General features: G+C 37.8%; 4 protein-coding genes and 1 long non-coding RNA gene across 5 annotated transcripts in view; 4 read left to right on the top strand and 1 right to left on the bottom strand.

The window, feature by feature from the left end:
• The window catches only part of LOC124315275 (cytochrome P450 3A2-like), a 317,765-nt gene that overhangs the window by 295,634 nt on the left and 224 nt on the right, over window positions 1–21,907 (bottom strand). Inside the window, exons 2-19 of the mRNA XM_046780841.1 lie at window positions 21,588–21,862; window positions 21,398–21,494; window positions 21,182–21,331; window positions 21,001–21,117; window positions 20,846–20,934; window positions 20,620–20,771; window positions 20,434–20,558; window positions 20,235–20,354; window positions 20,026–20,157; window positions 19,870–19,958; window positions 19,668–19,811; window positions 19,435–19,597; window positions 18,270–19,355; window positions 6,724–6,874; window positions 6,269–6,353; window positions 6,042–6,190; window positions 5,858–5,969; window positions 5,125–5,268 (exon numbers count right to left, since the gene is read on the bottom strand). Coding sequence (XP_046636797.1) covers window positions 19,275–19,355; window positions 19,435–19,597; window positions 19,668–19,811; window positions 19,870–19,958; window positions 20,026–20,157; window positions 20,235–20,354; window positions 20,434–20,558; window positions 20,620–20,771; window positions 20,846–20,934; window positions 21,001–21,117; window positions 21,182–21,331; window positions 21,398–21,494; window positions 21,588–21,670 — 1,542 coding nt within the window. The 5' untranslated portion in view covers window positions 21,671–21,862 and the 3' untranslated portion in view covers window positions 5,125–5,268; window positions 5,858–5,969; window positions 6,042–6,190; ... (1 more) ...; window positions 6,724–6,874; window positions 18,270–19,274. The remainder of the gene's footprint in view (window positions 1–5,124; window positions 5,269–5,857; window positions 5,970–6,041; window positions 6,191–6,268; window positions 6,354–6,723; window positions 6,875–18,269; window positions 19,356–19,434; window positions 19,598–19,667; window positions 19,812–19,869; window positions 19,959–20,025; window positions 20,158–20,234; window positions 20,355–20,433; window positions 20,559–20,619; window positions 20,772–20,845; window positions 20,935–21,000; window positions 21,118–21,181; window positions 21,332–21,397; window positions 21,495–21,587; window positions 21,863–21,907) is intronic.
• On the top strand, window positions 1,490–2,020 carry LOC124315729. Its single transcript, XR_006911608.1, has 3 exons — window positions 1,490–1,600; window positions 1,696–1,785; window positions 1,850–2,020. It is a non-coding gene; the product is annotated as an uncharacterized LOC124315729 (long non-coding RNA).
• On the top strand, window positions 10,545–12,108 carry LOC124315478. The gene is made up of 4 exons (XM_046781179.1): window positions 10,545–10,779; window positions 10,862–11,107; window positions 11,242–11,452; window positions 11,531–12,108. Exons 1-4 carry the CDS (start codon window positions 10,664–10,666, stop codon window positions 11,906–11,908), a joined length of 951 nt encoding a protein of 316 aa, XP_046637135.1. The 5' UTR covers window positions 10,545–10,663; the 3' UTR covers window positions 11,909–12,108.
• On the top strand, window positions 12,500–14,398 carry LOC124315415. Its single transcript, XM_046781081.1, has 4 exons — window positions 12,500–13,014; window positions 13,170–13,343; window positions 13,459–13,675; window positions 13,748–14,398. The coding sequence occupies exons 1-4, from the start codon at window positions 12,698–12,700 to the stop codon at window positions 14,120–14,122; spliced, it is 1,083 nt and encodes a 360-aa protein (XP_046637037.1). The 5' UTR covers window positions 12,500–12,697; the 3' UTR covers window positions 14,123–14,398.
• On the top strand, window positions 15,463–16,864 carry LOC124315481. Its single transcript, XM_046781184.1, has 4 exons — window positions 15,463–15,667; window positions 15,738–16,043; window positions 16,148–16,373; window positions 16,436–16,864. The coding sequence occupies exons 1-4, from the start codon at window positions 15,576–15,578 to the stop codon at window positions 16,757–16,759; spliced, it is 948 nt and encodes a 315-aa protein (XP_046637140.1). The 5' UTR covers window positions 15,463–15,575; the 3' UTR covers window positions 16,760–16,864.

Raw genomic sequence — 21,907 nt, 5'->3', positions numbered from 1 at the left:
GCTATATGTTGTTTTGTCTATTAATTAAAAACGGTCCAATTTACCTAGAAATCCTAATCTAAATTTGTTTTGATTTGTTTAAGTAACTTATGATGTGTTTTGTATTGTGTAACTTAGGACCAGACGAGGCCAGACAAGCTGTCACATTCCAATGCTGCTCTCCAATTATCAAAGACCATCGAAACCTACAGAAGAAAAGAAAGATTTATCACAGGTAAGGTTAAGTGCAGAATGACAGGAATAAAGCTAAAAGGGTGATATGGGTGATTATTAATTTGATTAGATGCCCAGTCCCTAGAGTGAGGATGAAATGAGCCAGGAACATGCTGTTGTTGTCAGATAGGGTAGGCGTGTGGAAAGGATTTTAGGATTTTTCATCTTCACAATTAATGATGATTGACTTAACATTTTCTGTTGCCTCGTAGTATTGTAGCCTAGTAGTATCTGCCTTGTAGTATCCAACAATGAATAGAAACACATTCTGAGTGAACTGGCAGGTTTATAGCTTCCCAACTGGGTGTTTTCCTTTCATCAGCAATCCACTGTGCACCGTCCAAATGCTGTTTCCCTGGTGCTGAAAAGTCTGGAATCACTTACAGACAAGGCACATGAACGAATATCCCAGTGTAGATGTTGGACTGGCGTCCATCATCATCTTGGGTATTTCGTCTGTTGTGATGATGTGTGATGCTGCGTCCTGCGTGGTGGCTTTTTGGTGAAATTTGACAGGGAGAATATTACCTGAGCACGTGAGTATGAAAGTTATTTGTTACCTTTGTTTGTAAATTTCTGAATTGAGTGTCACTGAGTTAGAGCGGACATTGTTTTCATGTTACTTTTTTAAACGTTTATTCTTTCTGACGCTAGACGGCATAGCCTTTGATGTTAGAATCAGTTGTTTACTTTGCACATCTCTGAAGAAATTTCTCGCTACTACTACAAAGAACTTTTGTGGATAGCTGTCAGTTTGAGTTTTAGCAACAAAGCTCACTTGTTAGTTTTTAAAAATAAAGTGGTTTTTTTCTACTTCCGGTTTTCTAATTTCGGTCAGTAGTTTAGTAAATATTCAGTCTACGCACAAAAGAACAACATATTCGTGATCCTCGTCAAATTTGTGGTAAAGTTCATGTTTTGTTTTGTACGTTTTCGTACTTCCGGTTTTGAGAATTTTCCTGAACTGTAGTTCAGGAAAATTCTCGATTTTGGCCAAATTCTCGATTTCGTTTAAATTAGACTTAATCGACCCCAAATTTCACGTAGATCCTGAATATTTGGTTTATTTGGTCGGCAGCTCAATGGTTGAGGCGCTATCGACTACTTCCGGTATACTTCCGGAAAATTTGCATAAAACTAGCAAGTGAGCTTTGTTCTCTGTACAATTCTAAAGACTCCGTGCAAATTTAATCAAACAGAAATGGTCTTTTTGATTACGTTTGTGACTATCTAAGGCCAGTCCTTTAGATAGTGGGTTTCGGACGTGTCAAATAGATGGCGTGAAAGAATATTGTGTTGATATGTGCTTATGATGGCGGCTGCCGTGGCTCGTTATCAACAGTTCAGCTACAGCTATTTTCTTCAAAAATTACCAATGAATTCGTTGGTAAATTGGATATGTTTTGTGTACAATTTGTTGGGCATGTGTTCTTTTCCGTTTATGTGTTTATTATAACCTTAATGTTTCTCATTAATTTCCAGGAGAAAATGTGAAAGGGGCATGCAGCCTACTGTCAACTATTGTGTTGTAAATCCTGGGATCCTACTGAATGTGTCATCCAAATGACAGAGGTAACAACCAACACTAGCTTAATCTAGTATTGCTGAAATATACATTGTTCTCATCTTTTATTAGGATTTATCATAATTATCGACTGATTTGATTTGACTTGCTAGATCACCAACCCCAGCATGGACTAATCTCTCATTCCATCTTCTAGAGAACCTTGGATAACTGATCGGTGGTTTTGTGTGTAAGTTTAGAGTTTACTTGTCATGTCACTGAACTTTTTGGTTGTAGTCTTAAATGTATTTAGAATATTGTTGTGCACTTACGTCTATCTAATGTTTATGTTTAATTATCAAGCACATTGATGACACAAATTATGAACAAGGTGACTTAATTTTTTATTTACAGGTTCTTAGACTTTTTGAGAAGTCATGTCCTTTGAAGAAAAAGGACAATGGCAATACAGTCAACAAGGTCCGTTGTTTGGTAAACCCGATGGCTGCTACCCATGAATATTCCTTTTTAGTTGCTAAAACTAGCTAACTAACTAGCTAAAACGGGCCCTCTTGATTTGAGGTATGACTTTCTGTTGCTAAAATCTTATTAAAAATGACTGTCATCCTAATAAATGTTCTTTCTGTCTACAGCTGGGTAACTCATTTGCTACTTTTAATGGACTTCATCCAATTGGTAAAAGCTGACAAGAGAATGCTGTGATTCAAGAGATTGTGTAGTTGTTAGATAAATCACAAGTGCATATCTGGGCTTCCTTCTTTTCTGTGGTCTGGTCTCCCTGGCTGCAGTCAATTAAGGCAGTGTCTCCCCCTGTCTTCATTGACTACCTGTGCAAGTTTTAGAAGCAGTTTATCACCCAAATGAAACAAAAGGAGTTTGTTAGGCTTGTTTTATTTGGGTATAATTGGTTTTAAAACTTGCACAGATAAACAATTGTCTTGTACCGGACGCTTTGTTTATTAAATATAAACTTACATTAAACTTACATTAACTTAATTTAATAACATCTTAATTTATTTATTAATTTATTTAACTTAGTTTAATTACGATTATTTAAATTGTTAAAATTTAATATAATTTCAATTTCTTTCATTTCATTTTAAGCGTTTCAGTTAATTGGTATTTTTTAAATTTGGGTGATATTTATATTTATATAGATTACAAGTGAAATGTGAAAGGAGATGAACAGTAAAGTTAACATAACAACAAAAGATTGCAGGTTTGACTTAAGCGGTTTGGCCATCAATTAGTAAGAATAATTTAGATATCATGGGGATAAAGGTAATATCACAACTAACAACCACAGCAGATAGAAACTGAATGTCCAAGAACTTTCACCAACATGGGCTGCAACATGTGACATGGAATAGCAAATTAATATCAGGTTACTTCAATCATACGCTACATAGATCGATAGACACATCAGACGAAAGTATTTTAATCTTCAACTCGAATTTCACTGCCGCAGAAACATCTGGATAACACCAACATCTGCTATTTCAAGGACTAAGGCAAAATCCAGGATAGCAACAGCTTGAACAGGCAGCAGACTGCAAAACCACGGCAAATTTCCACCATCCTATAAGAAAACCAAAAAAAAAATAGATAACAGAACTTCAAAACTTCATAAAAAGTTTGTAGAATTAAGAGGAAATTTATCTGATAACTTCTCCCTAAGAAAATCGACAATCTAAAACTCCACCAATAAGGCAATAGACCATCCTTTCACAATAACTTCAAACTAACAACTTATTTACTGCGTCGGTTATGAGTTAAATTTGTGACTTAACACATTTCAATAAAAGCCTACACTTAAGTTCTAACTGACAATCACAATCAAATTACCATTTCTAGAAGTATTCTTGCAGCTATGCTTCTGGTCTTGCTTCTACATTTGTGGATAACACTATCTCCATTGACAGTATGCAGAAGAATTATGCATCACCTTGTCACTGTTGAGAAAAAGCAAATTCATTAATTAAAATTTTAACCAATAGCCGATGTAAAAAGAGCATGTTATGGAAGACGAACAGAAATATCAAATCAAGTTTAAATTAAAATTTAGACCAAATGCAATCTAGCACCAGCAAAATTCTTTAAACTGCAAGACAAGATTGCATCAAAAGTTTTTAAAGGAGTTTGTTCTGGTTTAAACAAAAAGAAAATTACAGTCTAGGTCAAGCTAATCAAGCAGGCTACTCTTTCAATAAAACATATCTTTAAAAAAAAATTACCCACCACAAAATTTTAATTGGATTTCCCCAGTTACAACCCATAACCACAATCAAATTACCAGCATGTCTGTGTTGCTGTTTAACTTCATGATCCAGCAATGTAGACTGCTTCCAGGAGATTCAACTCACTTCATTTGAACTCCCTTTCAACAGCTGGCTGCAGCAGCAAAAAACCTCCTGCATGACAGTGATGAGGCTCAGGCTTTGTCATGTTAACAAATTCTTCAACAGATGAGGAAAGGGTTCTTTTACCTGAAAATAAAATGGTTAACTTGTCTTTAACATAAAAATGCTAACCTACTTTATTAAGCTTACAAGTATATTACCTTTATATTTTTCCCTCTTTTCATCACATATGTCTTGCAATACAGTGGTAACCCTCTCAAAGACGCATCTTCATGACACTGCACCTACCACGTGGAGAAAGGCAAAATATTCGACATGCTTTTACATATAGATTGAAATAAATAAGCAAATGGGCTTTTCAAAAGTCTCAGCTAATAGGATTCACTTACTTGCATTAAATGGTTCACTTTCGGTTCAGCTTAGTCGAATGGCGTGGAAATACCTATTCATGTGACGAAACTTGTCATGCATCAAGGGACGACATTTTTGGAATATGTACAGCAGGCCACATGAACACATGAACCAAGAATATGTTGCCTGTAAATTCACCACACCAAACATTCACATTTTTAAATGATCATATAGAATACAAGGAAATACCATTTAGATGGTGAAAAATGTTAAGGCATTCATCACCAAGAAGTAACTCATCCCTTCTGCTCGACACAATTACCAATATACGTAAGATGCATCACGTTGTCACCTGTTGGGGAAAAAAAACGAAACCCATTGATTAACTTGAAACCTGTTCCAGATGTAAAACAAACATGAAGTAAAAATAGGAAAGAAAATAACCATCAAGTTAAACCTAAAATATAGATTAAATAAAGCAAATTCTTTAAATTATAAGACAAGGTTGCACCATAAGTTTGTTTGAGGGAATCGGAATTTCTTGTTTCATCAAAGAGAAAATTTCGCACAAGCTGATCAAGCAGGCATCCATCCCCTCAACAAAACCTTAGTCCCACTACAACATTTAAATTAGACCTCATGGGAGATCGCCAGTTACAATCACAATCAAATTACCATTTCAAGATGTCTTTGTTGCTGTTTAAACTTCAGGTAACATTTCCCCACTTCAGCATGACACCAGCAATGTAGACTGCTTCCAGGGGCTGCAGCTCAACTTGATTTTAACTCCCTTTCGCCAGTTGGCTGCAACAAAACTTCCTGCATGACAGCAATGAAGCTTAGATGTGGTCATGTTGCTAGCTTAGATGTGGTCATGTTGCTAAATTCTTCATAAGGAATTTCTTATCTAAAAATTAAATTATATAATCAATTACACTATTGAAGGGATATTTATGTAACTTAAGTATCTGCATGGGATATGGTACTCACATTGAACCTACATGGGAAACAATAGACAACATTAAGGAAAAATGGACAGCATTTGAAGCCCACATAGCCAGATTTTTAAATAGATACTATATCTACACATACCGACAGATTATAATTCCAGCAAGTATTGGCTTAAGTACATATCTGCAGAAGCCAAGTGCATTTCGGCTTAATGAAGAAATTTGCAAAACCAAACACGAAAAATAAACATATTCTGACTAAGGCTGTGGTTTTTACTTGGCACTAAGATTACTTTTAAAAGTTAATGGGAATATCTGTTCTGATCAATTACAAACTGACTCCACAATTGCTGTCTTGTATGGAAGTATGAAAAAATAGCAATCATCTTTAACATCAACACTTCTTACCTACTTGGTTAAGCTTACAAATCAAGAGTAGAAGAGAAGTACTTAATTACCTTTACAGATTTCTTCTTTTCATCGCATTTGTCCTGCAATATAGAAGAGGCAGCAGCAGCATCTTCATGACACGGCAGCGACCACGTGGAGAAAGGCAAGATCTTCGATATGCTTCAACAAAATGATCAAGGTAGATTGGCACATTGGCTTTTCGAAAACTTTAAATTACCACAATTAACTTACTTACTTTGTATTAGTTCACTTTCGGTTCAGCTTGATCGAAGACGAATGACGTGGAAATACCTCATCTTGTGGCAAAACGTGCAACGTACAGCAATAGACGACATTTTAGGAAATTATACAGCAGGGCACTTGATGATGGGATTGGACACCTTGAAGAACATGTTACTTGAAAATTCACCATCACAATAATCTCATTTTCAATAACCATAAAGAATACAAGTAGTTACCATTTTTCTGACGAACAATTTATGAAGAAAATTACCACGCAAAACTTACGTTCTCGGACGCCGACGCGCGAAAGAAAAGACGAAACTATTTAAGAAGTTAGCCAGTTAGTACTTTGACACACTAGGGTCGAATAGTTCAATCCCTAAACACACTGAAATATTTAGCCACCTAGTGACAGCCCTTAGAATCCACGGACGACTCGAGTCGGACGGAAAATAAATAAACTGAAGTGTTAATTAAGATTAACTAATGGGTTCTTTTCGGCGTCACTCGAAAATTTACACACTTACTAACGTATTTAGAAACAGAAAATAGACAGAAAAAAAGCAACTATCGAAAATTTAACAAAGTGGACTAGTAAGCGGAATAGTTATCATTGGTAATCACAACATTTTTGCTGCCACAAAACAACTGCCTAATCTTTAAGGCTAAATGTTTACAGGAATGTAACTACTTGATAAGTGAATTGTCCAGTACCTAGGCATAATCTCGTGATGAGTGACTACAGGCAGACCGTGCTACAGGTGTGTGCGTGTTATAGTGGACGGAAGCGACCACTGAAAAGTGGTCCAGTAACTCGTCAGTAAAGTAAGACAAATTGTGACCTTCATTCAAAAATGAAAATAAAAGGATTATAATTAATTGTATTCAACTTTAAACTTGTTGAAAAATATGTGTAATACTTTGAACTATGATTTTAATTCAATATAAAATGTTAAACAGAAGACATTTAATTCAATAGCTAAGAAAAACATAGGAAATGGGCTCGTGCAGTTTGGATTCCTCTGCCAGCGTAGGCTATATAAGGAGGCAACGCCAAGACATTCCATATAAACTCTTAAAACAAGTACTCAATTCACAAAAGCTTAGAATCTTGTCTTCAAAATGCCTTTGATTGTTGACTTCGTTATATCTTTTATGGCTTGGGTGATCTCATATTTCATCAGTCAGTGCACTGATAACACATCACATTCAATTGTTAACAGTGTTGAACAGGACGTCTTAGGGACCCCAAAAGGTACCACCAATGTTACCAGACTTTCCACCACCAGCGACGACAGCTACAACAGTTTGATCAAGAAGCTTGCGGAAAAGAATAGTGTTGCAGCTGAAAATCAAGCTCTGAAGATTCAATTAACCAAACTTCAAATAGAACTCGCTCTATCCGACAGCAAGAATCGCAAGCTTGAACACGCACAAGACGAGTTGGAAGCCTTCAAACGTGCGATGGAATTCCTTGAAGAGGAAAACATTCGTCTTATCAACAAGGAAACAGAGTTGAGACGCGTTATTGAAAACAAAGACCGTCTCCTCGACGTTATATCTGGGATTTCATCTGACAACAATCGAGATGAAATTGACCATCTACTCGATGATAACCTGATTAACTTAAAAGCAAAGAACAAGCAAATCCTTCGATTGTTTGCCGAAAGCGAAACGAAGACTTTCAAGCAAGTGCCATCAGGATGTGACGAGCCGGTGCAATCTATTAGCGACTTCGCAATAACTCCAGCGACGACTGAAGTCTCTGATATTAAATCTACCAACGATGAGACTTTAGTCGAACAACACCAGCCGACAGTCGACTCGAATAACGGACTGATAGAAGTGGCCGATGGCCGGGTGATGTTTGAAGGGAACAAGGCAGAAGTGGCCTATTTTATCAACGGCCAACGATCGTACCAGAAGGAAGAAGAGCCGGTTCCTGCAATAGCAATGGATGGCGTTTTCGTCGCCGATTGGATTCATGCTTCCCCAGCAATCGGTCACACACCAAGTGTACCTGAAGCCGTGGCCGTCCACCAGCAGAATTTGTCTCAAGAGACTTCACAAAGAACAATAACTGAAGAAATCCAGCAGAAGACCACTGCAACTCACCTGGAAAATTCTGTTGAAGTCAAGAACCCGGCGGAAGACTCTCCTCCTTGCGAGACCAACCCTCTTACCCGTAAACAAAAAACAAACCAAAGAACCAACCGACGGAGAAAAGCAAGGAAAGTTAGGGATGCAGCGTCGTCAGCCGAGTAAGAGGAATTAAAACGAAGAAAAAACAAAAAACAAACAAACAAAAACAAAAAAAAACAAACAAACAAAAACTACTCTTGTCATCTTTCCTTTTTCTTTCCCCTAAATTCTTTACCTTCCCCTTTTTTTTCCTTCATCTTTTTTGTCATCTTCTTCTTTCAGAGTTGGGCCGTATATTGGAAGTTTCATCCGACAAAACTTTAATTCTACACCAATTTGACGCACCTTCAACAGCTAGCAACTATATTTCCACAATAGTGAGAAAATATTTTGACGACAGTTATAGCTAATGTACTTCGACCTAACCTAATTTAACCTACTTAAACTAACTTAGCCTAATATTAAAAACCAATTGTCGAATTACTTTGGCATAGACTGTGTCTACGTATTCTTACACCATTGTGGAAATATAGTTGCCTTATGTCGAAGGTAACATCAAACCTGTGCTGAATTTAAAGTTTGTCAGATGAAACTTTCAATATCCAACCCAATTCTGAAAGAAGAAGATGACGAAAAAGATGAAGAAGTAGAACAATAGATAAAGGTAAATAATTAATGGGAAGATAAAGAATAAGATAGAAACACATATAATGAATGACAAGAGTAGTATTTTTTAAAGTTTTTTTTTAGGGAGGGAGGGGAGAATACACGAAGGAAGCGAAGGAAAAGAAGATAACGAGAAAGAAGGTGAAAAATAGAAAAGAAATCGGGTCGGAATACTGACGTTCACCTAACAAAATTTTAATTCGACACCAATTTGACGCTCTTTCAACAGGTAGCAACTATGTTTCCACAATGGTGCGAAAATACGTAGACTCAGTGTATGCTAATGGTACTTCGACAATTAGTTTTTAAGATTAGGTTAAGTTAGTTAAGGTTAGGTTAGATTAGGTTAGGTCGAAGTACATTAGCTACCTGTTGTCGAAATATTTTCGAACCATTGTGGAAATATAGTTTCTAGCTGTTGAAGGTGCGTCTTATTGGTGTCGAATTAAAATTTTGTTAGGTGAACGTCAGTATTCCGACCCGATTTCTTTTCCTTTTTTCCCCTTATTTCTCGTTATCTTTTTGTCCTGAAGTCGCTTCCTTCGTGTATTCTCCCCTCCCTCCCTAAAAAAAACTTAAAAAAATACTACTCTTGTCATTCATTATATGTGTTTCTATCTTATTCTTTATTTTCCCATTAATTATTTACCTTCATCTATTGTTCTACTTCTTCATCTTTTTCGTCATCTTCTTCTTTCAGAATTGGGTTGGATATTGGAAGTTTCATCTGACAAACTTTAAATTCAGCACCGATTTGATGTTACCTTCGACATAAGGCAACTATATTTCCACAATGGTGTAAGAATACGTAGACACAGTCTATGCCAAAGTACTCCGACAATTAGTTTTTAAGGTTAGGTTAAGTTAGTTTAAGTAGGTTAAATTAGGTTAGGTCGAAATACATTGGCTACCTGTCGTCGAAATATTTTCGCACCATTGCGGAAATATAGTTGCTAGATGTTGAAGGGACGTCGGATTGGTGTCGAATTAAAATTTTGTTAGGTTAACGTCCGTATCACGACCCGATTACTTTTCTATTTTTCACCTTCTTTCTCGTTATCTTCTTTTCCTTCGCTTCTTTCGTGTGAATCAATGTCCCAATAAAATATCTTAAAACTAAACCAACATTTGATTGTGTTTTTATTACTTAGCATTAGCAACATTTAGATTATCATTTTTATTTATCAGACACGGACAATTGAAATAAAAGGTATACAATGTTTTCTCTGAAAAATATTTTGCGAAAACCGTTTATGGTTTATGACCCGAGCAAATTTACAAGGTTAGCTTTTCGTGAACAAAAATACTACTGGTAGCTAGTTTCGTTCATGGAGCCGAAAAGGCAATTACCAGTTCATCGAGCGTTAATCGAGTATTTTTCAGCACTTGGTTTTGGATTCATATAATAACAAGCTTAATTTCGTATTCGTCGAAAAAGAAGAATCATTTGAGAAATGTATAGATGTCGCTATTGTTTGTGATGGTGGCAAATTGTTCGTGATTAAACGTAATGGACAACTTACATTTTCTCCAAATGTTACGTTAGGTGAATTCAAGTGTGCGCAGTAAAAAAAACACACACATTCACGCACCTTTAAAGGTGTATGTATACATTTACATACGTATCAACAGTCTCACTATGAAGAAACCCTGCGCCATAAATACTTTCACGTTTACACATAGCGGTGTTGGAGCCTTGCCAATTCAATCACATGATCTGGTCGTCTTAGCAATTCGCCAACTGTGCACTGTAGTCTACTCTACTTTTCAGTGCTCAAGTTGACTTCGGCAGCACCATACGCTCGCGTTCGGTTGCATTAGAAATGGCGAAATCATTGCATAACCATCAACCCAGTCGGAGTTGTGTGCAAAACATTTTCTTCTTACTTCTGTTATTCAACGAGTCCTTCTGCTTTTTGAAACTGTCTGTATCGACGAGGTAAATTCCATATCTTTTAACGTAATTGCAAAAATAATATTACTTTTCTTTCCTTTTTTTAACGTTTGTCTTTATCCGAGAGAAATGAAACTACAGCAGAAGGTCGTGAGATATTAGTGACAAATCTCAAAAGTCTCGGAGCTGACTTGACAGAATCGGTGGAGTTCAACGATCGCCAACTCACCGAGACTCTTTTGACAGAAATAAAAGATGTTTGGCGAAGACTAATGCAGCAACCGATGAATGTGTCATTTTCGTTAGAAGATGACATCACCAATTCGAATGATGACCTCACACATTATACAGCGAAACTACTTTTCCTTGCCAAGTACGGTTGCTCTACTATCCAATTCATATGTGGGGCATTTCCTTTTGCATAAAAAGAGAGAGTAATTGGAACCAGCGTTACAAACTATGTTTACCCTTAAGTTGATCTCATTTTATAATGGACCACATTTGAAGGGATCGGCGCTGTGAGTCACCTTTTGAGACATTTTTCAAGGATCAGTGTCTTCCTATCCGAAGCATCGAAGATTGCCCAGAAAATATGGAACTTTACGACGGTCCGAACAACGAAGGATTTTGCGACTGCCATTCTGACGTCAAAGGCAACAACAGCTTACGGCTGATTTATTGGGATGAAACCGGCAAATGCTACTTTCAAAATACCCAGGTATACCGTACAAGGAGTGTTTAAGCTGTTTAAAGTGGACTTCAAATTTAACGAAAATAATGTCGTTTTCCCTATAAGGGCCCCTGCGATGTTGGTCAATGGTTCGTACTGAAAGACGTTCCAAAATGTGAGCTGATTCCCGAAGGATGCCCAGCTGATGGTGAACACGTCTACGGGACCGTGAGAACTTTTAAAAGTTCAGAAGCATCAAAATGTTGGAAAATTGGAAGTCCCTGTTCGAAATCAAACAGTAAAACATCCGACACGACTTCCCAATTCGACGTGAAAGTCGCGCAAGTGGAGCAATCAGAAGACGGAAATTTGCGCGTGTTTTGCGACGTGAAAAAATATTACGTTAAAGCTACTTCCGAATCATCAGTGGGGTTCAAGCCTTCGTGTAACGCGGGTACTTATCGTAGCCGATTCGACAAATGCGCCCGTGGATTTTGGGGCTGAAAAACAAAATGCACGCTTTTTTAAAATCACGCCATTGGAAATGAAGAGGAAGCAATAATTGTAAAAGCCTTGACTTCAACACTTTTCCATTTTCCGATTCAATATTTTCGCTTTTGATTCACAAGCCCACTAACATTCGTCAACTTTATTTTTCAACCTGAAAATTATTTTGAATTATTGAAATACAATCAGATTAGTTTCAAATGGGGGTTTTCTTTTATGAGTGTTAAAACAAACTAAATTTTATTGAGTAAAAAGCTTTGGCATGGACGACCATGGATTAAGTTTCACTAGGCGAAAGTAGCAGCAAGATCGAAAATAATAACAATATAACAAGGCGAGATAGCCATCATTGTTTTGGAGCCAAAATCCAAACACAGAAGTTCTAAACGACGCCATTCCCGAGTACCAAAAGGGTATGGCACAGTATCTGTTTGTGCCATTACATCTCGCCATCTCGGAGAAGAATTGTGTTTGATAGCCTCAGAAAATTGAAAAACGTATTAAAATAGTATGCGAATGCACAGAAAACCTCTTCTCTTTATTGCCCAACTTTTCTTTTGGACATCGGGAATAGCAGAGATCACCGGATAAGCTGGGAGAGATCACACGATGGACACAGTCGTTTTGGCAGATTTTCAAGAGATAAAATGAAGGCGGGTGAGTCAGTCTGTTGCTCAAGGACGCTCTGATAGTTTAAAAGACAATGCGTCGGTGAAAATAAGAAACTATTTCTCTGGTAGACTTGGATATCATCAGACGAATAGTATCATCTTTCAAAGTTAGAAAATGAAATTTACACGGACCCTGATTTTCTGGCAAAGTATTGTTCTTATTTTCTCCGGGTGTTTTTGTTCACCGCATCCTAACAGTATGCTGTGGCCGGAAAGGCGACCTCTCAGTGAAAGTCGTCCCTCTACGACGACTGAAGCCTCCGTTAGTGAGAATGTAGACACATTGGCCTGCGAACTTGAAAAAATGGGAACTGATTACACGATTTCCATCAAGTTGATGGAAAGCATTTTAACCTCTATGAAAGAAAAATGGCAAAACATCGACAGGAAATCCAAGGCTTTGAGCAAAATAGGTCACCTAACCGATGGACAGTATGTATTTAACCAGTATCAAACCACCTGCACCTACTAAAGATTTGTTTTTTAAAATTGAATTACATAGTTTTACTGTTTAACGAACTTAACTGCACCATATTTTCGTTTATAATCTATTTCCTAGTAATTGAATTAAAATTATTCAACGGTAGGTCATGCAGTAATGACGAGGATCACGATTCGGAGTTGGAGAAAATAGACAAAAGAGAATTGAAAAGTCTTGCAGATGGCATTTGGGAAAAGTTAGACAATTTCAACTGGAAAAATCCCGATAAAGAAATACCAGAACTGAAATCGCAAATGGCTGGATTACTTTTTCTCTTAAAGTAACGGCTTCATAAGTAGTTTGACAACGCTCTGGATAAATCAAAATATCACAGTCTGAGCGATTTTAACTACATAATTCAGAAAGTTATTGTCAATAAAAATGGTCATTTGCAGGATACGACGTTGCAAAAATTCAACCGAGACATTCTACAAGGATCGTTGTCATCCCATTGGAAAGGACGTACACTGTCCACCAGACAGCCATATGGTGCTCCATGACGGGCCGAATAACAAAGGTTTTTGTGACTGCTCCGATAACATCAGTGGAAAAAACGGTCTATTGCCAATTTTTTCAAATGAGACTGGCAAATGTTATTTTCAAAATACTCAGGTCTTATACGTTTGCTAGAAAATGTTTAAAACTTGAATGTTATTTGAAGTTGTTGATTTCTTGTTTATTCAGGGCCCTTGTCGCAGCGGGGAGTGGTTCGTAATTAAGAACAAAGTTCCTCAATGCGAAACGGTTCCCAATAAATGTTTCGTTGACGGGACATACGTCTACGGTAAACGGAGTGAAAAGGGAATTTCAAGGAGCAGATCGAGAAATAATTTTTCAACGGAGTTAAAATGCTGGGAAATCAATAGCAGTGTCCACTGTCCTTCATCAGGACAAATTCTAACGGCGGAGCATAATTCGGACGGGGAATTACAGGTGCATTGTTCAGTTCCGGTTTCAGAAATTGTATCTCAAATGTCCCGTGCCCATTCATATCCATGCCGGATGGGAACACGCCGCAGTTTCAGCGGGGAGTGTACCACCAAAATAGCCATCGGCTAAAATACTACTGGCACTACAGCAGGGATATACAATACTGACATACAATTTTACTCTTAGTTATAACAATTTACTTCTTTATGTCGTTAATCGAATTAATCAACAGCAGGATATAGCGGCTAATGAATTTTACGTTAGACCTTTTCTGGGTTATTAAAAAATACAAGGAGTTTTCGTGTCGTTATTTCCAAGAAAAATCTTAATTTTGGACCAATTATTTTCCGTTTCAATCCTATCTACCGTCTGCTATGGTTGGTTTAATACAATATTGCATAACAACGTTCGAAAGCCATAATTTGAAAAAGAAATCCGGTGCGATAAAACATATTGAAACCGGAAAAGGAAGTCCGATCGGATAAGTGTTGATACTTATTTCGGTGTTGTGACTTCTCACCATCTCATTCTCACTCTTGAAAAAGAAAGCAAGTCACCGAATTTATCCGTAGCTGCAAACTGTCTAGTAGATTGCAGAATGATTTCCAGCAAATTTTCAAACCGCATTTTAATAAGCTATCTGTTGTGCTTCCTGTTGTTTACTGACATTCTCTGCCTGGCCACACTCTCTAATCAAAGGTGAATACCCGTAATATTCTTTTGAAATAGCAAATTTTACATCAAATCTGCGTTTGATGTCTCGTTTCTCAGAGATGGACTGGAGCTTCATCAGAGAGTCGCTCGAAATCTCAAGCCTATATTTGGCAGTAATAGGCCCCCTACTGCTGCTGCTGCCCCAGCGTCCCTTAATTCTAACCCTCCATGTCCGCGTTATACACGTCGTAACCGACAGGGAAAATGTGTACGCGCACAACCTGGGTAAACAAGAATTGACACGCAGAAATTCGGAGATATGACACCAGAAGCACTTGACCTATATGATCTGTTCACACTTGAAATCGACCACTTCCCCCTAATTCAATTACCTAACATGATTGGTTGTATTGTAGACGAATTCTCGCCTACCATGTCCAAAATACATATGTACCCCCCTCAGCATTACTCTGTTCTGGTATAGTACTTTATAGGTCAGCATTTCACACACCTTCTCATATACACATATCTTTTTAAAGGTACCAAATAGTCTCACGGCAAGGTCCGCATTCTCTTTATGGACATTCGGTCACTAAGTGTGGCTTTGTGGCCAGAAGGCAGACTTACTCATTTGCATATCCCGATTTTTATCTATGCATATGTCTGTAAAACAGTTCGTGCTGAAGGGACCTTCTGAAACCTGGCCCCAGAAGAATGTTTTAGCCCCTTGAATATTGATTCCTTAAATGGATGCAGAATTCACAAGGTAACATGTCGTAATCTAAACGAGCAACTTATACATAGAAAACGAAAATTTAGTTTTCTGACTCTCAGTCTCAAGCTGAAATGCCCGCATTTTGTTTGAGGTGTTAGCAGTGAGCGCTTCTGGATTTCTGACGTTTGGAATAGGGCTATTCAGTTGAACAAAATGAATCAGAATTTAAGTACTTTACACGAGTTCACCTTCTTTGTCCTTTTTTTCTGTGGATTACTCTGCACATCACACACTAACACGATCCGGTAAGAATCAAATTCAAATTTATAATCAATACATATTTTCTAATTTTACGAAGCTGTGACGTGTTATCAGGGCGAAACGTCAGATTTCCTTTGATGTAAATTTCACCGAGGAGAAAGTGAATGAAGGCGAAACAGTAGCTGATGACACCAAAAATAACGAAAGTTATTTGATAGTGAACATATTGAAAAGTCTCGGAGGTGAATTAACCGAATCAGTGGAATATGGCAATGGCGACGACAATAACACTTTAGTTGTGCTAAAGGAAATCAAAGTTGTATGGCAACGTATTTTAAATAACCCGGAACTGTTGGTGAATTCTACCGAGTCGCTTGAATCTCTGAGAACGTACATGGCTCAAATCCTTTATCTCGTCAAGTAAGTAAAAAAAAAAATATCAATAAATCATGGCAGTGTTACAACTGGCCAGTTAAAAGCAAAGCAGCAACTAACTGTAAGTAAACCAACTCTTCGATTTAAAGTGACCGGTATTGCGAATCCCCAGATGAGACATTTTTCAAGGGCCAATGTCTTCCCGTCAGTACAAGAAAAAAGAGCGAACATTGTCCGGAAAACATGGGACTCTACGACGATGAAAATAACGAAGGAATTTGTGACTGTCTGGAGCTAATAGGAGATCAAGCGAAATCAGAACTAGGCTCAATATTTTCAGATGACACTGGCGTTTGTCATCAGCAACACACTCAGGTAAGCAAATTTGACGGAGTTGTCCTGACTAAGATATAGCAGCGTTTATCTCACTATTAAAGGGTCCCTGTGAAAATGGACAATGGTTCGTATTTAAGAACACTCCGCAGTGCGAGCCGGCCCCGGAAGGATGCCCAACTGACGGGCGGCACGTCTACTGGAATCCCGACCCTTCCATGGCCAAAAAATGCTGGGAAATTTGGAGCCAGGGACCGTGTGAAGAGGGGCAACTAATCCATTTGGCACAAGACAAGGAAGAATTACAGGTTTTTTGTAGTCATCGATTAGCCGAGCATTATATTTCAAGTTCCATATCGATTCCAAAGTGCCCGAAAGGTTCTTGGCGCAGCCGTAATGGCAGATGTAATAAGGCACACTTTGGTTGAACAAAATGAATTGATGTGTAGCTTAGGCTTAGCTGGAATAGGTCTCTGTACAATTCTGTTACATATTTGTTTTCCAAATAAAATGACCGCCTTTTTTTATCCAAACAGTGCAAAACGTTATTCGTGTTGTATCAATCAAATGTGCAAACTGCTTTTCAATACTGAAGTATACTGTGTTCAACGTCTTTTCGATAGTGTTAATTATGTGCTTAATTTTTTGCATCTTTTGCATAATTTTATTTTTTAAAGGGTCTGAAAATGTATTAACTCTTTGAAAATTGATTTCGAAAGGGCTAAACCCGAAGTGGATTGCCTAACCGTGGCTTCTAACTTGGTTGGCTGTGTCGCCTGTGTGACAGATAGCAAGATAAGTTGCTATCTCTTACACACGAATGGTAGGTTGTATGTTTGCTTAATTTACTTTTAGATGTCAAACGAGAAGAGCAAGCGAAAGGGGTTGTTCAAGAAGAATCAGACCAACGGACAAAGCAACAAGAGACGACGAAGGAAAAACCTCCAACAAAAAAGGATCAGATTGTCACGTTATCAGTAGTTCAGCACGAAAGATGAGCATTACCTCCAAGATTTACCTCAAATTTAACGACTGAACGACGATTTCGACAGCATCAGACAACAACAAAAATGTTTCGACAAATTTTCTCAAAATAACGACACACTAAACCGTTCGGTGCTCAATGAGACAACCACTTTAAGACTTGATGAATGATAAGTTGATTGCTGGTTGCCTCAGTGACATGGCCGACGATGAAACCTGCGCCAATAAGCAAAGGGCTTTTCATTTTTGCGTTGCACCAATTGTTGTTGTTTTTACCATTTCCCACACAATTGCACCACCGACAGTAAATTACAAGACATTATGTTATGGAAGAAGAATCGCTAGAAAAGGAGCTATCCTAATGATATCCATTAATGGACAATGCCATGGGCGAAAAAGAGTTGATCAACAGAATACTGGGAAAGATTTTAAAGATTAGTTAGAAAACTATAACGATCGTAGCCGATGGAGGTGACGGATATGACGCAAATGGGTTAAAGGGAATTGCAAAAGATTGAGATGATTTCCCTTTCATGTCAACATTCAATGTCTCCAAACAGGAGATGGCTACTGTCCATGGCCGGATATGGACTGATCGATGAGTCAACCCAGACAGGTGGAACACTGAATCAAAAGTGTACCGGTACTACCTGTTGAAAATATTTCATTCTGTCAAATTCGAAACCAGTTTCAGTCAGCACGAGCCAGCATTGGCTGATTTTCACAATTCAATTTCTATTATTCCTGGAAAAAAATTGCCGGTAATTTCTAAGCGTCTTTTGAATTTCTTATTCAATCAACGATCCCTTTGCAGCTGACCACACTCGATTATCTCTGAGCTTGCTGTATCAAGTAAATGATATCTTCGCTAATTTGCTTACGCTAATTACATTCGTAGTAGCTTATTGAGCTTAAGAAGAAGACGAAAGGGCCAAATGATAAAAGAAGACTTACTTGTGAAAAGTGCATGGTAATGGTGAAGGGCAGATCTAATCCATCGAAGGCAGGCTTGTCGATCAACGGTGCCGGCTGGATCGGCTGGATGGATTCCACCGAAGACAAATCCCCTTCAGCAGAATGATGTCCTGCTTCATGACATCTAGTTCATCTTGATCGTAGGCGAAATCAGTAAATCACCTTCACGAAGCCGTATCATGGCAAAAACGGGAACTTTGCACAGTTTTCATTGATTGAACGAATCCAAAATGGTGGGCGTTAAACATCCCAGTGACAAGTTTGGGCAGAGCTCGACTGGCACCATCTCCCTCAGCGTTTCTAGTCGATTCCGATTGACTTGTCGACATATAATTACTCGATTACGTAAGCTACATGTTTTTTTTCCTTTAACGTGCTTCAGTTCACCGTATTTGATTTCTTATCACAACATGCAACCAGCATGCAACAGAAACAGCAAGGTAAAAAAAATAATGGTCCTGAAAAATAGCAGTCGAAACCTTGCTACGACATGCTACGACATGCTACAAGTTCAGCCATCTGTGGTTGATTTCCGGAAACTCGTTAAAGTCACCAAGTCGTTGGGACCGTTTCTGCTTTCGTTTTTAAAAATTAATAATTAGAAAAATTTTAATTCAGCGCACTTGCATTTCGTTCATATAGTTTTAGATGTATAGGAGTATAACAGGGCCAATTTATTTTATAATGAGTTATAAAATAGCTTTAGGTTTCAGTTCTTTTTTCAAAGATTTCTCTTTTGTAATACCGGTATTTTCACCAAAATCTTGATAGCCTACACCAGCAGACATCGCATTTTTGGGGGGCAACTATGTTGATAAGCTACATTGTTCTCGTTCAGACACGCTTGAGTTTCTTTTTGCTACTTTTACAAATTTCACTTTCTCGATTTAAAAAATAGTTGATTACTCATTTTGCTCAAGGGATTGGGAACGAAAAAAAAAGCGATATGGTACAGGCCAATGTCAACAGCCAGTTGAAATTGGCTTATTGACGAAGTTCAATGCCCACTACTGCTTGAATAGTCTGTAAAACAGCTAAAAGTCCGTTTTCAAAGCAGAGTTTCTCCTGTAAAGTGGCAGATAAGAAGAAGTAAGAGTAGGCCTCTATAAATATAATTACTTAAGAATCAGGTGAAACTGCGTACCGGCGTCTCTTCAACTGGAAAAAAGCGGAATTTTTGGACTACAGCACAGATGGCAATCTTCATCTCTTCCAATGCAAAGCGCATTCCAATGCAGCTGCGAGGACCAATGCCGAATGCCAAATAAGCATAAGGATTACGTTTAGCTTTGTTTTCAGGAGTCCACCTGGAAAAAAATATAATAGCAAATTAGCTAACAAATCCAAGTAATCTTTTAGATGTCTTCAAGTATTAACCTTTCGGGATCGAATTTTTCTGGATCGGGGTAGTATTCTTCCATGTGATGTAGAGCAAAGGCCGGAATGGTGACCATTTGTCCTTCTTTAATTTGAATGCGCCCGTTGTCGTAAGAGTAATCCTTGGTGCATTCTCGCTCGACTCTGAAACAATACAGTTGACTGTAAATTATGCTTGATGAAAGTGAGTTGTTAACATTACCGTGTTAATGGTGGATAATAGCGCAATACTTCTTGGATAACCATTTCCAGATAGGGCATATCTTGCACCATATCATGACAAACTTCGTCCTATAAATGAAGTATTAAATAAGACAGTGAAAAGGTAAACTTTAAGAGCTTAAAATTCGAGACTTACGTAATCTTCCATTTTTGTAACGATGCTTTCATACAATTTTTCTTGAATGTCTTGATTTCTTGCCAGTTGAAAGAAAATGTTAGTCAGAGTGGTGGCAGTTGTGTCAAATCCAGCCAGCATAAAGAGAGTGGACTAATTTAAAAAGACGCGGAGAGAAAAACACCACAATTTAGACAATTTAAATAGTTATAGTCATCGAACGAAAATACCTGTGCCATTATGATTTCATCAATTTCTTCGCGAGACCACACGGGTACAGTTTTGCCATCAACTTCTTTCGTGAAATCGGATATGGCCTCGTCGGCCAATTCAATAAAGTCGTTAAATTTCTAGAAATATAAAAGAACAAAAATATTGAATACTTTTTGTTCGAATAGCACACTTTACATGGTACACTTGGCATAGTACCTCTTTAGATTGCGATCTATCTTTGAGCACATCTTCTAAAAGTTTGAAAAAGAATCTGTGCTCTTTAGTGATTAGTAAACGTTCAGCATAGGTACTAAGTGAGCTCAACAATTTGGGATACACAACTATTTAGGAAAAAAAATTTAATTTAAATTTTCACAGGAATCTCAAAATGACTATACTTACATGGTAGCAGAACGATTGGAGATTTATTGGCTGGCGGATTTAAAATGTACGCAGCGTTTTTCATAAACTGATCGTCTTTACTCCCGAGATTGTCAATTTTTAATCCGAAAGCGCATCTTGCAATCACGTCCATGGTGTAGGCACTAAACACACTGTACATTCAATCATCAGAAAATAAAACGAGTTAAAAAATGGCAAAAAAGAATGGTTTTAAAATGTTATTTACAGCTTGCTGTCAATTTTCCCATCGCTCTCCGTCAATCTAGACATTTGGTCACTTAAATTGGAAACACAGTCTCTGATCAGTCCGGACATCTAATTTTGTTATAATTAATTATCGCATTAATTTATTAGGTTATTTTGTTTTCAGTACTAAATTACTCGTTTGATTTTGCCGGTTGTGAAGGCTGGCGTAACTGAAGAGCGAATGTCTTTCCACTCTTGCCCCTTCATCAGCATCATCCATTTGCGCATAACTTTTGTTTGGATGCCAAAAGACTGCGGAAAAATAATTTAACGTGATTAGCGATAATAATTGCGCAAAACAAAAAAATAATCTTACTCTGCGGTCAACAAAATGTTCGAAATCTTTGACACATATAGCCTTTATCATATCAGCATCTGTAATCCAAAGGTTCGGTAACAAACCGTCAAAATAACCGAACACTTTACCGTATTGTTTCACTAATGCCACATCATACTCGGGAATGTTCTGAAAACAAAACAAAAATAATGTTAATACTTGAATTTTGTTATCTTTTAAAACTTTATTGCTCACCGCTTTCCAGATGCCCCACAAGTTTCCGAAGATGGGGATTGGTTTGGGACCAAGAATTCCTTGGTCGGAAAAGTAATTAAATGTTGACGTGGCATATCTGTTTGATTAAGAAATTCAAGCAAACGTGATAAAAAAATCGAGTCCATGTAACATAATACTACGATAGATTCGGTTCGCTATATTTACGTACTTGTAAAGTATCCACAGAAGTGAGACGACAGTTACTACCCATACCCATGTTACGGGCGAAGAGAGAATATCCAACGGGGCCATTTACGGACGAATGCTTCACGAGACTGAACGGATGTAGCAGCAAACGATTCCTTCCTTTGTGGGCTGTGTGTGGCTCACTCAAGGCCGCCCGTCAAAAGGAAGAGTTTAGCCCGGCCCCGAATTCCAGGGTGTGAAACTGCTGACGCATACCCCCCGTTTCAAACACAGTGGTGCTACAGCCTAATTGCTTGCCTTCAACACATTTTTGGTTAAAGTGGGAATCAAAAGTAAACAAAC

Source organism: Daphnia pulicaria, chromosome 11, assembly GCF_021234035.1.
Source record: "Daphnia pulicaria isolate SC F1-1A chromosome 11, SC_F0-13Bv2, whole genome shotgun sequence".
NCBI lineage: Eukaryota > Metazoa > Arthropoda > Branchiopoda > Diplostraca > Daphniidae > Daphnia > Daphnia pulicaria.
This window is presented reverse-complemented; position numbering and strand designations above follow the sequence as displayed.